Source organism: Oncorhynchus nerka, linkage group LG24, assembly GCF_034236695.1.
Source record: "Oncorhynchus nerka isolate Pitt River linkage group LG24, Oner_Uvic_2.0, whole genome shotgun sequence".
Lineage (NCBI taxonomy): Eukaryota > Metazoa > Chordata > Actinopteri > Salmoniformes > Salmonidae > Oncorhynchus > Oncorhynchus nerka.
In genome coordinates, this window is record NC_088419.1 from 19,574,649 (window position 1) to 19,594,937 (window position 20,289).

Sequence of the window (20,289 nt, forward strand, 5' to 3'; positions counted from 1 at the left end):
TTTAAATTATATTACTTTTGACCTTTTACTAATATCTCAAATCTGGGCTGTGTGTGCAGACAGAGCAGCGTGTACATCTCTAGCGGGGGGCAGAAGGTGGCTTGTGGTTTCATGCTCTGCCGCCTGTCTTAGTCCTGGCGCCTTGATTCTTTGCTGCTGAGAGGGAGACATTTAGACAGTGTGTCTTGGAATGGAGGTGTGCCCTGTACTATAATACCGTTTGACACAGCAGAGATTAATGTGGCCCTGCCTCAGGGCGTGGAGAAAAACTGTTTGTTTGAATTCATATGCTTCCTTACGACCCTACATAAAGGTACATCATAATTGATATAACGGCAAGAGAAACATATGCTGTTAGATGTATTTACAGGATACATTATTTTAGTCTGTGTGTACAATACAAACGTGTGTGTGTGTGTGTGTGTGTGTGTGTGTGTGTGTGTGTGTGTGTGTGTATTGATGTTGTCCTCAGAATAACCGCCAGTGATGATATGCTCAGTTGTGTGGGCAGTCAGTCAGTCAGTCAATCAAAGTCATAGGCTGTCAAAATGAAAGCTGCTGACTCACCTTACGGCACACAGAGTAGGCAATGGGGATGTTCCAGGGAGGGAGGGAGGGGGGGAGAGAGAGAGGGAGGGAGGGACAGGGAGGGAGAGAGGGGCATTATCAACATCCTCAATGACTCAAGCCCCTCTCAGCCACTATTGTAAACAACGGAGCAGTGCTTCGTCTCAGGCCCAGTGTTTCTGTCAGACGTGTGCTCAGTAAGGCTCAGACTTGTCCCAGTAATGACATACCTCCATTCAGCAGTAACTGTTTGCTGGAGGATCACCTTACATTGCTCATTACCTGTCTACAGGAGGCTACTGGACTCGCCTCAGCAAAAAAACATCAATATAGACTTTGAATGGTGAGAAAATGTTGAATATATAGGTACAAAATCCAAACCTTTTCTCCTGCATTAGAGGCTGGGAGCTCACAGAGTGCTACATCCACACACACACTTGATGTAATAATGCTATTACAAATGGGGCTAATCGTTGAGTAAATATGTGTTGAATTTTTGCAGAATTACTACTAGTCAGACAAACATTATGAGCAGGAAATGATCATGTTAGATAATTCTATTTAATTTCATCTCATCTGTACGACATTTACTTGCCTCAACACTGTAGACGACAGTTTTACTTTTCTAATTTGGCATAGCAGCCGATTGAACACTAAGAAGGAGATTGAGAATAGTCCCTCAGGTTAAGACACTGCATACATTCTGAGAGGATAGGCCTACTACACAGTCAGATCGTTTGCCTAATGAATGAAAGCACGTGTACATTTACAGAACATATAGCTTGACTCACACCATAACACCTCACAGAAATATCCATAAGGACACACATACCCAGGTCCATACATTGAATTAGTATACGGGTCTGCAAACACCATATATTTTCTCCTCCACCTGTCTCAACAGTCCTATAGGACAGGCATCGTTTTCTACTTTGGGGTGGTGAGGTGGTGTTGATTGCAGAGGAGACACACTGGACTGTGATGGATGAAGCTACATGCTGCAGCTCCCCTTCCTTTGTGTTGATGTCCATCACCAGGTGTCCATGGTAACCCTCCCACACACGTCTCTCTTTACATGCCTCTGCTGCTAACGACTTCCTGTCTGTCTTTCTGACTATTGTCCAAACAGTCAACCTGCTCACCCTGAGTACAGCATCCCACAAAACCTTTTGTTAAAGTTAGTTTCTTATCCAGTACATGACATAATCTGACAACTACCTCAATCCAATATCAAAACTTTGAAGCGCATTTCACCAACATGTTAATTTGGATGATAAAAAACACATTTGACAAAATATGGATGTAAGGATAAATAAACTCAAACAACAAAGCTGAAATACCGGCACCTGGATTGTGTTATGTATATTTCTGTTCAGAATGTCCCACATGTTCTCATCCTGGAGAGGTCTGTGGCTTGGCTTTGGACTGGGTTATAGCCACCGCACAGACAAACTGCAGACTAGGGATTGTTAAAAGTAAGCGCTTAGCAAAACTATGTTTTCCACTTCCACTAACTCTATTTTCATAAGGTTTTCTAGGTTAGTATTTTAAGTCCTATATGCATATATAAAAAATCCTAAATTGCTCTCTGTTTATGCCTCAAAAGCTCAACTAGGCCTCTGTGTTCATCCTGGAAATTTTGTCAAATCTATGACCTTAAACAAGTATTATTTTTAAAGACATAGGTCTATCTAGTTAAACAAAGGCTAAATAAAATTAAAAATCTTACATAACCATGCGAGAAGTTAATATATATTTAGTCTTGTACAAGAACGTCCTATAATATTATAATTATAATAACAATAATAATTATAATTCACATGAATGTGTTGGATGACATATTATCGTATTAAAACATAAATGTTATATAAATAAATACATGAATGTTCATGTACATATTACTCACAATAATACGTCCTTGTAGTGATAATGAATTTCAGTAGCCTTGTAGTATTTCGAGAAGGGTTTGAGTTGGATTCATTTCAATATGCTAAGTTATATCAAGTAGAACTACCATGCATACTCCTAACGTGATATAGAATAGAATAAAGTAGATAGGTTAGGCCTAAGTGATAATAATATAGGATAATCTTTTCGATTTCGATGAAGCATTTAGTCTACACTTTCTAGCTATTTGGCCTATAGCTCCCACCGATTGAATTGGTGAATACACTTTTGATATAAATTCAGTTGAACAGATGCACACTGTAAACTGGAATAAACAAATATTAAAAAACAAATGTGCATATGGAAAAACGTTGCTGGGATGGGGCTAGTCTGCATGGTTTCATCGGTTGGTGATAGTTTGCTCACAGTCAACAACTTCTCAAATCCAGGCTCCAATATTTTCTGAAGATTGAAGACAAGTATGCTGTCCCAAATTGAGCAACATTTACAAACATCAAATTTAAGCGTCATAAATGCTACTCTCGGCGTAGCATTATTAGCTTTAGATGTACCTATATCCTTATGTGATTATTGATGCGAACGGTGCGTAACCGCAGTTGCGCACGCATGACTTGCATTCCTACCTGATGTTTCGATTGATCAGATGCTTCAGACGTTTGTGTAGTGCCAGTTGTGATACTACTGTGTGTTGATTCTTGGATTATCGGGTGTTTCGTGTTTGTCTTGGAATAGGCTATCCAATAGAGGTGCCACTCTATGATTGTTGTCATGGTCTGGTGCCACAAATAAGAAGTGCGTTTAGGTCTTTATTTTTGACTAATTGTTTGGTAACTATATTGCGGTCAGCGTCCGTACCCAGATAGAGTGAGAGATAAATCCAATCTGTCCGGGTGGTAGCATCTGGTCAAAGGTATACAGAGTGAGACCTCAGGAGAAAAGGTGTTATACTAAACCATTCAAGTTATTATACCAATCACAATTTCATCATTTTAATTTGACCAGTAGCCAACAATAGGCGCAAAGCTGCATGAATTAGGGAAATCCAAATATGTCGAAATAGGCATTTCCCGTTTAGCATGCCTTTATTAAGCACAGTTATAAAAAATATACATAATACAGTTTTTGCGGATGTCATTTACAAAATTACAAATACATGATATTGTTCACATTTTGAACTTTCCTTTTCAGTCCATAATAACAAATGTTTGTTTGAACACACACAGCATGCACCCCTATTAGCCATATCCGTCGTGGAAACAATGGGACCTCAGGGAAGTTACATAATTCGTTTTACGCAATTTCGATTTGGGATGAGTTTTGGATGAGTGAAATACAAAATATATAATAATGAAGTCCTAACCAACACCACTACGTTAATGCAGGTGAACAAGACTATAACAACATTCATGTCTACATTCGATGATTTGACAATTGTATTGAACTGCAATGCAATTACACTGAATGACGTTTGAAATGTATGTTCCTCACTTACTGGTGGAATTATTGAAAATTCGCCCATAATTTTATGCATTTTCTGTACATTGCCTATTTGAAGAGAGCTTGACGGTCCGTTGGGTTCGTTGGGTCGTTACGCTGAGGTCGGGAGGGAGAGTCCGTGTACGTTCAACGCCTCGTGCTGGTGCTTGATCAAGGGACTGTGAGGTTTTCTGTCTCCTGTGAAAAACAAACAACAGATACAGTATGTTTCTGGAACAAATATGTCGTAATTCAGAACAGTGAGCACACAAAATCATGTCAATTATAGGTCAGGTCTCAATGCCCTAGCAAGATTAGATACCTAGACTTGTTTCTCATCTGATAGAGATCAAGGTTATTGGACTGTCATACCTAGGTGTATAAAACGGGGATGGAATTATATGAATGTGTCCATTGCACTGGACAAATTTGAGGCCTACCATATGTAGCAATGTTTAATTCTTCACACAAATATTATCTTCACAAAAGTATAAGCAGGCATGTAACTGATATCAAAATGATTGCCCTACGATAAACAGCAGGGTATGGATAATGTAGGTTACTCAAATATTTAATTTAGAATTATACTGATTGGTTTAACATTAATAGGCTTATCTTTTAATAGGCTTTTTGTTCAAATGAAGTCGAATGTGGTTGGAAATGACACCGCTAATTGCATGGCTGTTGTCATTTATATCAAATTACCTCAATTACATTTTTATCCGTAAAAAAGGTTATGATATTGTGGAAATCATGTAGGCCTATCAATGCTAAACCAAACCTTCCCTACAGGACTACTCGTCGTTGAAAAGCAAACGCACGCACAACCCTTGAAACATAGGAATATATAACGTTGCCTAAAAAGTATTCGCAAATTAAATAGACATAATTTGAACATCATAGCTAGCTAATTATAACATTATTTAATGAATATGTAAACGTTTGGAAAAATGTGGTCTATATCGTTAGGCTAATAGCTATCATATAATTCAACTATTATTAATAGGTTCTTCAAGGCCACCTACACCAAAGGCCTACAGTCATCACCTGAGGGTATGAAACGCTATTGCTGAAGGACTACTCTGTACATTTACACTGGCTTGATACCATAATGACTTGCACAGTAAATAAAGTAACCTTCTCTCAAAGAACTCAATGGTTTCCTTATCAGTCGCCCAACACAGCCTGCTCTGTTGTTTGTGCCCGAAGCTTCCGTTGTATGTAGCATTTAGGCCTATGGCCTATATAAAATACAACATGATCTAAATGCCAACCGTTGTCATCCTCGACCACCTAATTAAACCCATCCTGTTAGGTCGTCGGGTTTCGACCCACGGGGCCTAATCTTTTTTTTGACGAGATGCATTTAAAAATAGCTGTTTTTTGATTGACAGCTGCATATATGTGTGTCATTGTGCTTAATTAAAATATCCGCTGGAAGACTTGAAAGCTTAAAAAACGACTTGCTTAGTTACCTTCTCGTGATGAGTGTTTGAAAGACATTGCCGTGTGGAGGTCTCCACCTTGCATGGTTGCTCCGCTGTTGGGGTTGGCCAGGCTTGCGTTCTGAGACTGCCAGTGGTGTCCTGTTGTCATGTAGTTAGCTGCTGGCCCACCATACACCCCGTATTGGTTTGGGGGAGAGTAGGCACAAGCAGGTACATAACTAGATAGGTTTGAAGAAGACTGAAAAAAAACGGAAAAAAAAAAAACGTTTAAGCACAGCGAAGCAAAACGCCCCAAAACGTTTATATGTATGCATATATTTACAGTGGACATCTTGTGGAAACGGATTCTGATCAAACTATGAACATATTCGTTGTTTGTGTATTTGTTTCATAATTGTACCTGATGATACTTAATGTCTGCCTCTAGGGATGATTTCTCTATTCCGTTGACGCCATGGGCAGAGGAAAAAGTCGCTCTGTTAACGCTCGCCCACTCCTCCATTTTTGATTGGTACCCCTCTGCTCCAGCAATGGCTGTGGAAAATGTTTCAGTGTAGAATATAACATTATTAGGCTAACAAACCAATGTACGTTTTTATTCGATATGAAGCCAACTTAGTTGAGCATTTTAAACCATGTATTTTGGGATCTAGCTCTTGTGTTAAGAACATTCCTTTTGCTAAAATACAGGATGGTAGTGAACATTTTATGATAAACAGATGTTTTTTATTAAATTCTTGGGGAAATTATCTAATAAACACACACTTCAACCAATCTTTATTTTATTAAAATCAGATCGAATGTTTGTGGCCACAACGTTTTTAATGCCATGTTTTTTGTAAATTCTTGAGATTTTAGAACAACATATTATATTACATTATTGCTGATGTAAATCCTATAGGTTTGTAGTCTGGCCTGTTGGACCTGTTGGTCTCATGCGATTATAATGCTGTACTTTGAAGAGAAACAATAAGATATCTGACATAAAATAAGACGTTTAGCCTAATTAACGTTCACAATAGACTACGAGTTCGTTGTAGAAATATGAATAGGCCAAACCACAAAGTAGGACTCACACTGATAGGCCTATACGTAGGCTATTTCCCCATCGACAAAATTCAAGATGATTTTGCATTTATAGTTTATAGGAGATGCGCCATTTGGCTCCTTTATCAATATTATTTAAACTTTCGTCCATTCCAAAATTATACATTAGGCCTATTCAGCCCATATGAACTTCTCACTATTTACAGTTAGGCCTATAATCGTTATTATATTTGTCTATCACTGATGTTGACTATACGTTTGTTGTTTTAAATTGTTTCTCATTAATGTGAAATCATCTGAAATATCTGTGTGATTAACAAGCCACACTGACGGATGCAAAAATGTACCAATGTTATTAATTTGAGCGCTCAATGGACAATGCTGCTGCCTATGAGAAAACAACTCAGCTTCAAGAGTAACATACATGCACAATATTAGATTTTGTCACCTACCTGAGGGGTCCATGAAGGCTCGAATGCCCAAAATGTTGCTGACTGTGTGCACCGAAGGCCATCCATGACGGGAGAGGCTGACATGGCCCGCTGTGATCGGTACACCGTGACCGCTGCCAATTTTAGTCCCAGTGGGTGACATTGCACTGGGGTATGAGTACGGGTACATGTGGTTGTAGGATAGCTGAGGATGGGTTGGCTTGCTGTTCTCATACTGGCCCGGCTGAGAAAGATTTCCTATTTTGTTGCGTAAAATGCGGCTTATGGAGCTAACCGAAGGAACGTTATATTTATCACAAACTGCATCTGCAAGAAGCCTGTCCCTGATCTCCCAAGCAAAAATTCCAGGGTCTCCTTGTTTGTAATCCCTTATGCTTTTCACCACGTTGGGTGTTGTGACCCGGGGTTTACTTCCTCCTATGGCACCGGGCAATATCGAACCCGTCTCGTTATATCTCGCTAGTATCTTGCTCACGCAGCCATGAGATACTCGAAGCTGTCTACTGATGTCACAGGGTCGTATTCCAAGTTGAGCTAATTCCACGATTCTGATCCGGATCGAATTTGGAAGAGGTCGCCCGTTGACAAATACACCGCCAAGCTGGTTTACTTCTCCATATGTTTGATCTGCAAAAAAACAAATAAGGAATTGCATTGATGTGCATAGACTCGACATAGCAACATGACGGAGTTTTAAACAATAGCCTGTTTAGCCTAGCCTAGCATAATGCACACTCAAGTTCCCGAAAAGTCATTCCCTCTCCTTGATTTCATCTATATCACTCAGGCTGTTATGGCTCTCAACTACAATGTTCTCTAACCTATTATGCTCTCAAACATCGTCAAGCAGTTCACTCCAAATGTGTCTGAAAAATAAAATAGCCTATGAAAATGGAGACATGGACACTTTCACTGGAATGATAGAAGGACGCACGATTTGAGGACACGCTAGTAGGCTACAATATAAAGCTAAAACCTAATGCATTCACATCTCTATTTATGTAAACATGATCTCCTGACGAGTCAAAGATCCATGCAAAATGAATAATGACTTTACCCATTGCTTTTGGTTTGAGATGTTTTCCTCTACCAGTTGCCAATGGTCGAAAAGTGCTGTCTTCACCCTTCTGCACATGAGATGAGGGAAATGGTTTTTCTGTGCGTTTTTCCTTCAGTTCTGCTCTTGCATTTCTGGTAAGATGATCTAAAACGGCGAGTTTGGGCAAAGGGACTGAAGTGATCTTTGTCCCATAAGGGGAAATGTGTCCATCCCGAAGGCTCAAGTGTGCGCAGATTAATTTGACGCATCCATTACGTCAATCTTGTTGGCTGTGCTCAAGGCTCTTTCCCCATTTCATTGGTCTCCTCCTCCGTGTGTATTCTAGCCTAGCTACTCCACCGAATCTTTTCCGGTTTTTAGAGTATAGGCTACACTCTTGGAACTCGGAGAAAACATGTGCTTGGAAATTAAAATCCAAAACAAAAAGCTGTTCTCCACGACAAGGATAAATATACTCTGTTTAAAGATAGGCCTATTTGATTATTACAATGGATAGAATTAACATGTAATTATGGGCCATTATTTTTAATGCATTTACTGATTGACCATATGCTATGACATTTTTTGTGATACAAGCTTGCATTATAAATTTAATTTGCAAGGGTATTAGCATTTTTATCCATCCGAAAAGTTACCACAATTAATGAAACGTGGACTGGAAGTCATGACCCAAGAAAGATTTGTGCTAAACACACATTAAAAATCTGCACTTTAGTTTGAAAAAAGCTATATTTACCTACCCCTTAATTGCAATTAATTGAATCTGCGCACAATGGTCATATGGAAAAAACACTAAATTCATACACTTTCTATGCATTTTCTGGTTTACTACAGACCTATTCGAACATCGATATTTGAGAGATCTTTGGTGTGCTTGATTGAGTGAGTGATGATTAGGCCACTATGGTTACTCATGGCTAAGGCTATGTGATACATTGGGCACATGGCAGATGGATTAGCCTATTATGATGTGGCGCATACAGTATGTGAGGCCTACATCTTTCTGTCGTAGGCTACTTAAGACTATTGCTTTTATGCGTCGTGAAGTTGGAACCTTTTCTTTTCCAATAGATCGTATGGCTATTGAAACGCAAATTGATTTCAATTGATTGATTATGATTGGTCTGTCAAACACATGTATAGCCTACTCTTCACACCAACAAAATAAGCAAAATGTTTAGAAGTTTTTGAATGCCCTGTCTGTGACAAACGTCTGTTTTTATTTATTTTTACGGTAAATCTATTTTTAAGGATACATTGCTGTTCATCCGGCCATGCTAATTACAGTGTTAATGATACATATTTGGCATGTACTGTATTTTGGTCTTTGCCACTCTTTTCCTCTGAAGAACTATGTAAATCGTTTATTGGTCCACACGATTTCTTGTTTGCCTATAAACAAATGCAACAGTTGTTTTTCGTTATATGCCTATTTTCAGCAAGAAGACGTGGGTGTTGTTTTCTTTATATTTATTTATTTACATTTATATTGTTTCACATATATTCATTACAATTGATATAACTATTGATCTTCCCTGATATATGTGCATTGGAATATAGGATACAGGTAGGCCTCTTTATCATTTATCATTTAAAAGATAATAGTGTTTTGTTTTGTGAGATAGTCCTATATGGGCATACTGCGAGGTTATTTTCTATTTAAACGACAAGGCCTGCCCCTGAAAGTAGGCATATACCCATTAAACTGGTATGGTTTCAATTGTCTTTATTTATTTATTTATTTTATTGAGAACATCTCTGTGCCTCCTTTTTTAAATTGAATGTTTATGGGGATGGTGATCTCATAGTTAAGTCAGACGACTTGATCAAGACAAGGGGCGTGCATGGCAAGACATCACCGCAAATATGTACTGCGCAGTAGCCACACCTGCAAACATAGCCAGGTGCTTATCAACTGATCTTTTGCTAAGAATTTGATAAAGGTTACCTGTAGTATGCATTGCACATAGTTCAAAGAAAGACACTCCTGGTTTTGTCATTTGATTGTAGTTCTCAATAGATCGATATGTTCATCTATGATCTTGGTTTGATGTGATGTGGGTTTGGAGCTGAGGTGTGATGCATTCAGAAAATGTAGGTTCTGCAACATATTCATTTTTCAAGCCTTTCATTTTCTCAAGAAAATATTGGTATAGACAGTTCTACATAAATATAATTCCATTCAATTAGCATGCAGTCTACAAAATTAAAGACAGTCCAAAGTTTCTTTTTTGGATAATCTGTAGTTAGAGATGAGATCCATCTCATGTTTTCCCTGTTGCATTAGCCTGTCTGTGGGGTCACTGACTGGGTCCTCCTACTGCCAGGACTTGGCTGTGCAGTTCTCTGCTTCCCCCAGATGAGGCTGTGCTCATCATAGAATTGGACAAATTGGACACATTGCCCTGGGATAAGCTACTTCTGTACTCCTTACCACAGTTGCCAAATATCAGAACTCAACATCGAACAGATCATGCAAAATGCTTTTTAGTGATTTTGGACCATTTTCAATGATGTTGACTACTTTAAACATCTTCTCCAGAACCGCTGGACCGATTGGCATCAAATTTGGTATATAGCATCTATGTACCCATGTCTTCAAATATTTTCCAGGCCTCTAGCTCAAACATTATGGCTGCTATGAGCCAATGAGCTTGCATGAATGGTTTTGACTGTCCAGCACCGCCAGCATGCGACTAAACTGAACCATAGTTTACAGGTTAGCTGGACTCAAATCCCAGAGGATGTGTGCCAAATTGAATCACTCTGAGTCAAACAGATCAAGAGATATAAACACAGCACCACCGTGTGCTCCATCTGAATGTGCTTGTATATGTTGAGTCTTAACAGTGTTTGGAACATGTGTACCAAGTTTTGTGACAATACGAATATCCTAATTTATATGCATTTGTGTGCAAGACCACACCCATAGGAATGTTGTTTGATATGCTAGTTTGGAAAATGTTGCGTCAATAGATGCTAAATATACCTGTAAACTGGTCCTCCCTGTATACCCGTCGCAAGACCCACTGGTTGATGCTTCTTTATAAATCCCTCTTAGGCCTCACTCCCCCCTATCTGAGATACCTACTGCGGCCCTCATCCTCCACATACAACACCCGTTCTGCCAGTCACATTCTGATAAAGGTCCGCAAAGCACACACATCCCTGGGTCGCTCCTCTTTTCAGTTCGCTGCAGCTAGCGACTGGAATGAGCTGCAACAAACACTAAAACTGGACAGTTTTATCTCCATCTCTTCATTCAAAGACTCAAGCATGGACACTCTTACTGACAATTGTGGCTGCTTTGTGTGATGTATTGTTGTCTCTACCTTCTTGACCTTTGTGCTGTTGACTGTGCCCAATAATGGTTGTACCATGTTTTGTGTTGCTACCATGTTGTTGTTATGTTGTGTTGCTATCATGCTGTGTTGTCATGTTGTGTTGCTGTCATGCTGTGTTGTGTTGTCATGTGTTGCTGCCTAGGTCTCTCTTTATATAGTGTTGTGCTGTCTCTCTTGCTGTAATGTGTGTTTTGTCCTATATTTATATTGTATTTGTTATTTATATTTGAATCCCAGGCCCCGTCCCCGCAGGAGGCCTTTTGCCTTTTGGTAGGTAGGCCATCATTGTAAATAAGAATTTGTCCTTAACTGACTTGTATAGTTAAATAAAGGTTAAATAAATTAAATTAAATAAAAAAATAGCAAGTTTCATCTGAATCTGGTGGTTCTGGAGGAGATGTCATTTAAGCAGTGTTGGATTACCAAACAAGTATGCAGGGCACCAAATGTGGTAGTCCGGCCCCGCATTTAAGTGATATTTCACCAAATTTAAAATGGTGGAAATCCATCATGGCGGACTTTGCGAGAAGAGAGAGACCTATGCACCACATATCAGGATTCTAGGTCACACTGGGTGAGGGGTGTGAGCTTTCAAAGTTATCATTTTCAATTGCGTGTTATAGCGCCACCATGTGGCATTGGTATACTGTAATAATAATAATGACAAAGAAATACATAGCTTCACCAGCTTTGTTGCTTCGACCCCTAATTACTTTTCACAATGCAAATTGTTAATATTAATAATAATATGCTTTTAATTTGTTACATTTACTGCCAAATTGTCCAAATTTGACTTTCAATATAATTTATGTTTTTTTAAAAATCCATCATTCAGCTACTGGTGGTCCCCAAGAGCTTTTGACAGTGATTTGGTGGTCCCCGGAACGAAAAGGTTGGGAACTCCTAGACGCTAGGGGCCAGTTTCCCTGACACATATTAAGCCCAGTCCTGGACTAACAATGAGGAGCATTTTTTATTGAGATTCTTAATTGAGAATGTTTTTTAGTCCAAGACTAGGCATAATCTTTGTCAGGGAAGCTGGTCCTATATGAACATGTTAACTTAACTTTAATGCAGGATATGTGTAAATTATAGCTGCCCAGATATTTCAGCCTTTTTAATCTCACAATTTGTTATGTTCTCTATTCTAGATGCCAGTTATACCCATATGTACAATAAGACGACCTAAGCGTTAAGATTATTAATATTTGAGACAATTCAAGTCATAATCTTCAAAGTTGTCACTAAAGAATAGTTCTTACACTGATACGAATAACATACTGTACATTGTAAAGTGCATAATTACACTGTAATGCAAGAAAAAGGAGGACATTTAACTCTTGTCATTACAGAATTATTTTGTATACTGATGGGTTATCACTTAGCTACACACTCCTTATAAACCAGTGTAGGTGGCAATTTAGACGACCTATTTCCTGTGACTGTAATTATTTTATCAGTATGATGTTCTTCGCTACTCTCTGTGACCTATCGTGTACAGTTCAAAAGCACATGTTTTTGGGGTGGAACTGTGTAACCACAGAAGAGGTCATTTGAGAGTAAAACATTTTAAAATTGTGGACTGACTTTTGCTACATGGCTTTTGGTAACGTTCCCTCACAGAAAAAACTAAAGTTATTCTATTTGGTTCTATTCTATGCTATTATATTAGGTTCTATTCTATTCTATGCTATTCTATTAGGTTCTATTCTATTATAATATATTAAATTCTAATATATTCTCAAGAGGGACAGCATTGCAGTCTCCCAAGTTCTGTAAAGCTGCATTGTGGTCGTTGTGCATTTTGTCCGCACCTACTGTCAGAAACAGCTGGTTAGCTGCTATATAGTATAGCCTTAACCTACAGACTACATGGCAGAGACAGCTGGTTAGCTGCTATATAGTATAGCCTTAACCTACAGACTACAGGGCAGAGACAGCTGGTTAGTGGTGATATAGTATAGCCTTAACTTACAGACCACAGGGCAGAGACAGCTGGTTGGTGGTGATATAGTATAGCCTTAACCTACAGACTACAGGGCAGAGACAGCTGGTTAGTAATGATATAGTATAGCCTTAACCTACAGACCACAGGGCAGAGACAGCTGGTTAGTGGTGATATAGTATAGCCTTAACCTACAGACTACAGGGCAGAGACAGCTGGTTAGTGATGATATAGTATAGCCTTAACCTACAGACCACAGGGCAGAGACAGCTGGTTGGTGGTCATATAGTATAGCCTTAACCTACAGACTACAGGGCAGAGACAGCTGGTTAGTAATGATATAGTATAGCCTTAACCTACAGACCACAGGGCAGAGACAGCTGATTAGCTACTATATAGTATAGCCTTAACCTACAGACTACAGGGCAGAGACAGCTGGTTAGCTGCTATATAGTATAGCCTTAACCTACAGACTACAGGGCAGAGACAGCTGGTTGGTGGTGATATAGTATAGCCTTAACCTACAGACCACAGGGCAGAGACAGCTGGTTAGCTACTATATAGTATAGCCTTAACCTACAGACTACAGGGCAGAGACAGCTGGTTAGTGATGATATAGTATAGCCTTAACCTACAGACCACAGGGCAGAGACAGCTGGTTAGTGGTGATATAGTATAGCCTTAACCTACAGACTACAGGGCAGAGACAGCTGGTTAGCTGCTATATAGTATAGCCTTAACCTACAGACTACAGGGCAGAGACAGCTGGTTGGTGGTGATATAGTATAGCCTTAACCTACAGACTACAGGGCAGAGACAGCTGGTTAGTGGTGATATAGTATAGCCTTAACCTACAGACTACAGGGCAGAGACAGCTGGTTAGTGATGATATAGTATAGCCTTAACCTACAGACTACAGGGCAGAGACAGCTGGTTAGTGGTGATATAGTATAGCCTTAACCTACAGACTACAAGGCAGAGACAGCTGGTTAGCTGCTATATAGTATAGCCTTAACCTACAGACTACAGGGCAGAGACAGCTGGTTGGTGGTGATATAGTATAGCCTTAACCTACAGACCACAGGGCAGAGACAGCTGGTTAGCTGCTATATAGTATATCCTTAACCTACAGACCACAGGGCAGAGACAGCTGGTTGGTGGTGATATAGTATAGCCTTAACCTACAGACTACAGGGCAGAGACAGCTGGTTAGCTGCTATATAGTATAGCTTTAACCTACAGACCACAGGGCAGAGACAGCTGGTTGGTGGTGATATAGTATAGCCTTAACCTACAGACCACAGGGCAGAGACAGCTGGTTGGTGGTGATATAGGATAGCCTTAACCTACAGACTACAGGGCAGAGACAGCTGGTTGGTGGTGATATAGTATAGCCTTAACCTACAGACCACAGGGCAGAGACAGCTGGTTGGTGGTGATATAGTATAGCCTTAACCTACAGACCACAGGGCAGAGACAGCTGGTTAGCTGCTATATAGTATAGCTTTAACCTACAGACTACAGGGCAGAGACAGCTGGTTGGTGGTGATATAGTATAGCCTTAACCTACAGACCACAGGGCAGAGACAGCTGGTTAGCTGCTATATAGTATAGCCTTAACCTACAGACCACAGGGCAGAGACAGCTGGTTGGTGGTGATATAGTATAGCCTTAACCTACAGACTACAGGGCAGAGACAGCTGTTTAGCTGCTATATAGTATAGCCTTAACCTACAGACCACAGGGCAGAGACAGCTGGTTGGTGGTGATATAGGATAGCCTTAACCTACAGACTACAGGGCAGAGACAGCTGGTTGGTGGTGATATAGTATAGCCTTAACCTACAGACCACAGGGCAGAGACAGCTGGTTGGTGGTGATATAGTATAGCCTTAACCTACAGACCACAGGGCAGAGACAGCTGGTTAGCTGCTATATAGTATAGCCTTAACCTACAGACCACAGGGCAGAGACAGCTGGTTGGTGGTGATATAGTATAGCCTTAACCTACAGACCACAGGGCAGAGACAGCTGGTTAGCTGCTATATAGTATAGCCTTAACCTACAGACCACAGGGCAGAGACAGCTGGTTGGTGGTGATATAGTATAGCCTTAACCTACAGACCACAGGGCAGAGACAGCTGGTTAGCTGCTATATAGTATAGCCTTAACCTACAGACCACAGGGCAGAGACAGCTGGTTGGTGGTGATATAGTATAGCCTTAACCTACAGACCACAGGGCAGAGACAGCTGGTTAGCTGCTATACACTATAGCCTTAACCAACAGACTACAGGCAGAAACAGCTGGTTAGCGGCTTAAAACAAAAATATCAACAACAACTTTCTATCGCTGGATTTGAACTTGCAACCTTTGGAATTAGAGGCAGATGCTTACCGAAATCTACTTGAAGGTAATAGCGCATAATAGTGCCTCTAGTGGCGGGTTCCCACGTTATCTTCCAACGTCCTCAGACAGGGATGGATATGGAATAATGACTTGTAGCACGGATGACCTGGCTGTACAGAAAAACATGAACTGTATGGGAACAGCAGAGATAAATCATTTCCGTTTAAAATACCTATTTGTTCAGATCAAATTCACAATCGCCTTCCCAAAACGTATTTGTTCCTTTTCCCCTCTGTACCTGTGCTCTCTTCATTCATGTGGTGGGAACCTGAGGGGCGCCTCAGAGTCTGAGGGGAGCCTCAGATCAGGTAGATAAGGAAGAGTAAATTGATAACATTGTTGCCATGGATGCAGGATGTTTAGGACATGTTCTCTACAAGAGGTTAAACAGGCTGCTCTCTCTGTCTGGTATGAACCTATCCTGAGGCCAAAGCTGTCAGACTTGCTGTCAGAACGGCGTCATCCAATAATCTATATTTGTTGTTCTACATTATTGCAGGGATATTTCACATACTGAACGTGTGAATTGAACATGTTTTTCACAATCTGAAGGAAATGTACTAGTCTTTCTCTTCAGACCTTTGACTGCTCTGCAGTCATCGTGACAGCAAACTGTTTTCTTATGGAGAGTGTCAATTGCCATTCTCAAAACCCATGGGATGAGGAAGAAAAAGGGATCTGAGGAGAGAGGATGTGAGGAAAATGTATGCAATTGAGAATCCCCCTTACTGTTGTAGGACTGCCTGCTGTCAGTGTATTATTGATACAAAGGCGCCACCATCTGGAAAAACATGTAAATTACAGTTCTTATCCAAATGCATGACCTAGTCTTTTTCGGACAGTGGATTTAAACATGCTATTTGAGCCTATTTTGCATACCTCTATGCTTCGCAGATGTAGAGGGTTGAATTACACAGGTGGTGCAGTGCTAGTATTTCAACTGTGATTTTTGTATTTATTATGCCTCACACATCTCCTGTTGAAACCCCTATGGTTTAACCCACTGCACTCTATACACTTTTCATCTTCTTTCATAATTGAATGAATGATTGACATGTCGACACGCAGACCATGCCACCTGCTAACTTGAATTGAGAAGAGTTTTATGGGGAATACTACTATTGGTGGATGTAGGCCAGTGTCAGTGTGAGCCAGTAGGTGGCCCTCTTCACCTAACATTGACAAGGAAGTATTTCTAAAGGCAACGATGGGATTGGTTTAGGACAGACAGAGGCTTTCAAGTTTGAAGTTGTGTTGTACAGTGGAATACCTTTCTTGCAAGCTCTTTTCCAACAATGTAGTATTCAATATCAGAAGTAAAAAAATATTATACTATAAAATTAAGTAAAGTACAACAAAAACACACAATGAATGGAAAATAAGAAGAACATGAGAAAGTAACAAGATATATACAGGGTCAGTTCCAGTACCATATTTACAATGTGCAGGGGTATTGGAGTGGTAGGGGTAGATATATATAGGGGTAAGGTGACTAGGCATCAGGATATATGCGTGTGTGTGTGTGTGTTTATTTGCCTGTGCTTACCAGGCAGGCAGTTGGTTCCTCCTCCCTCTTGCAGCCAGTAATGGTAACAGTTTGACAGGTCTGCCTAGGAGCTCTGCCCCTGACACCACTTCACACTGGTTTTCTTCTCTCAATATTCTGTCTGGGTTGATTTGATTATAAAACAGGGATCTGCCAGCATACAGAATAAGGCTGGCAGGGCCCTCATGCTATATAGGTCACAATTACATACATGTTTTTTTATTTTACCAGGCAAGTCAGTTAAGAACAAATTCTTATTTTCAATGACGGCCTAGGAACAGTGGGTTAACTGCCTGTTCAGGGGCAGAACGACAGATTTGTACCTTGTCAGCTCAGGGGTTTGAACTCACAACCTTCCGGTTACTAGTCCAACGCTCTAACCACTATTGTGATTATATGCCTCACAATTCTTTGTGCAGGCCATTGCAATTCAGTTCCGCAATAGGATGGAACTAATTGTTGTTGTAATACATTACATCTGGAATACTATGGTACTAAGGTCTTTTAAATATAAAAACTTTCTGCCTGATAAATCTGCTAACAAATCCTCAACGTCAGAATATATCTGATAACATGTCATTTAATTGTTGAATCGATACAGTATTGCATTAGTTATCACAATACTGTTTTTCCCCTGGCCCTAAGAAGGATGTTTATTGTTGTGTCCAATGTCCTTGGCTTGTTTTGACCCTAAAGGTTAGAATATAACATCACCTTTAACTAAGAACCTGCTGGGAATGTTTGTTTGCTCCTTTGAGAACACAGAGAAGCTTCTGCTTGGCCATGATTTCTCTCTCTTGGACTGAGCCCGATTGACTATGGTGAAAATTGTTCAGTAGTTTCCAAAAACCAAGTAGTAAGTATCATGATGTGTATAATAATAACAAATAAGGTTTACAATCTGGCAAACATTGACCCCTAACTTGACAAACATCCATTTGGGCTATAAACATTCACCAAAGATCATAAATATGTGTACTTTATTAAACCATTGATCATCCTATATCAATTACAGAAAGGTTGTATTTGCCCTGGAATAAAGTTGTGTAAATTGTAAGGGGAGACTCTTCAGAACGTGATCTGGTATCTCAGGAAGCAGGCGAGCAGAACGTGCATGGGCTCAGTGAGAGTTGTTTACCCTCTTTAGGACCTATAGGCACTAGTGTGTACCATGCAGATTGTTTTTCCCATGGTGTGTACACTGTGAGTGAGAGAGTAAACATGTAAATATCAGTGAAGTAGTCTTGTAAGCGATAGCCTCTCAGTCAGTCTAAATTAGTTTAAGAAACCTGTTACTGGTCAAACAAATACACATAGTTATAACACAACAATAATAATAATAATGTGTGTGTGTGTGTGTGTGTGTGTGTGTGTGTGTGTGTGTGTGTGTGTGTGTGTGTGTGTGTGTGTGTGTGTGTGTGTGTGTGTGTGTGGTAGCGAGGCTGGGCGGTCAAAGATGAATGAAGAGATAGTCCATTGAAAGCAGTTGAATACCATGACAACTAGGGGCAACCTCGGATTTATTCCAAACAGTTACGGCACATTGTAAGGGGGCGTCAATCATCTATTATCTTGCAACCGAAATAAATGCAAAATCTTAGCCTACACAAAAACTTCCAAAAGGAGCCGGACATTTGTCTACATTTTCCCCATTGTCCGCAGCTTAGCAATCGGTTTGTACGTGTGTTTGCTTAGCCTGACCACCCAGGACTCCCGGAGGATTCGCTGAGAGCGAGAATCATTGTCACCCACATCACATAGCCTACTAGATGAGGGCAGCGAAGCATAGAAAAGGGCAGAGACATCAGAATAAAAAGATCTAAAACTTCATCATATGAACACGATATTCTGCGTGTTATATTGACTCAACGGCTTCTCATTCGATTTCCCGTGAATTTAAAATAAATTGCTGCAATAAAATAAGTGTTATTATTATGAAGAAATGTTGACTAACATTCCAAAGGGAAATAACCTACTTGTATTACATTGTGTAGCTATTGATAGTCTAGCCAATGCTTGGATGGATGCATGCTGTAGTTAGCTATTTATGACAGAGACAAATAATTATAGTGATCAGAATAAAGATATAATATGGTAATAATATGGTAATAATGATGATAGTAATAAAGGAGAAAATGACAAACATGAATAATTTCAGCCTACTGCAAGTTCCGTATGTAAGACTCAATAAACGGAATTTATTATTCTCCTCTTAGAACGTATTTATCCAAACGTAGTTAGCCTATTTACAATAAACGCCTTGTAGAGATGTCAAACAACATTCTGAGCCAGGCTATGTTTCATTCATGATAGGCCCTAGGATACTTGACTTAAGCCTGCACCAAAATATTGACCTAAAAGGTCTTCATGAGTTATCCATATTAAACACCCACAATTCAAACTTCGATACGTAGACTAATAACATACATCTTTAAAGGGTGTTTTGCTCCTAAATATATATGTATTTGCTTTGAAGCGATACATTATAATGGTTCGCAGCAATGCAGAGTATAGTGGTTTGTGTAAATGACATGCACAAACGCCCCTCCCCATCTCGGTAATTAATCTGTCCCATAATACCAGTCATCACATTTCCGAAGCACCAATGACAGAGATTTGGATGTCCCCAAACCGTAGCATTTCACACCCACAAATATTCTTCATCCACTTGACTCCAAGGACCTCCTACACGCGTTTCGTCTTTCCCTGGCTTATTCCGATTCATTTTCCATTGCAGGTTCAGTGTTTTAACTAACCTTATATAGACCAATCCGACTGGCGATGGCTTCCTTTATGCAAGTGCTTCTAGTCGTGCAGCATCCATGAGCCTCTCCTCTCCATAAACTCCTGCGCTCCTCCATGACCAACACATTGGAGCACTCTCGACGAGCCAGCGGCGAACAACTAGCATACTGCATGCCAGGATTCATTCTTCGTTTGGCTTGAATTAACCCAAACGACACGGCCTGAATATCATCTTAACCTCATTTTGAAATAGTGTCCTCTTGTTCAGTTTGACTGGTTCAGCATAGCAGCAGGGATAAAAACGAACTCCTGTTTACAGCGCGCACCACAGACTTTCTCACACC

The 20,289-nt window shown here is 40.0% G+C and overlaps 1 protein-coding gene across 1 annotated transcript; it reads right to left on the bottom strand.

Annotated features, from left to right (window-relative positions):
* Positions 1 to 3,538: 3,538 nt before the first annotated feature.
* LOC115107276 (paired box protein Pax-1-like) lies at positions 3,539 to 8,238 on the bottom strand. The gene is made up of 5 exons (XM_029630664.1): positions 7,956 to 8,238; positions 6,899 to 7,525; positions 5,800 to 5,933; positions 5,427 to 5,637; positions 3,539 to 4,149 (listed from the first exon to the last, which is right to left on the bottom strand). Exons 1-5 carry the CDS (start codon positions 7,957 to 7,959, stop codon positions 4,064 to 4,066), a joined length of 1,062 nt encoding a protein of 353 aa, XP_029486524.1. The 5' UTR covers positions 7,960 to 8,238; the 3' UTR covers positions 3,539 to 4,063.
* Between the last annotated feature and the right edge of the window lie 12,051 nt (positions 8,239 to 20,289).

Excerpts from the sequence above, each read along its gene's own strand:
- LOC115107276 (XM_029630664.1), bottom strand. Across the intron at positions 5,638-5,799 it reads CAGACATTAAGTATCATCAG|TCTTCTTCAAACCTATCTAG; the intron begins GTACAATTATGA and ends GTTTTTTTTCAG. Across the intron at positions 4,150-5,426 it reads CAAACACTCATCACGAGAAG|GAGACAGAAAACCTCACAGT; the intron begins GTAACTAAGCAA and ends TGTTTTTCACAG.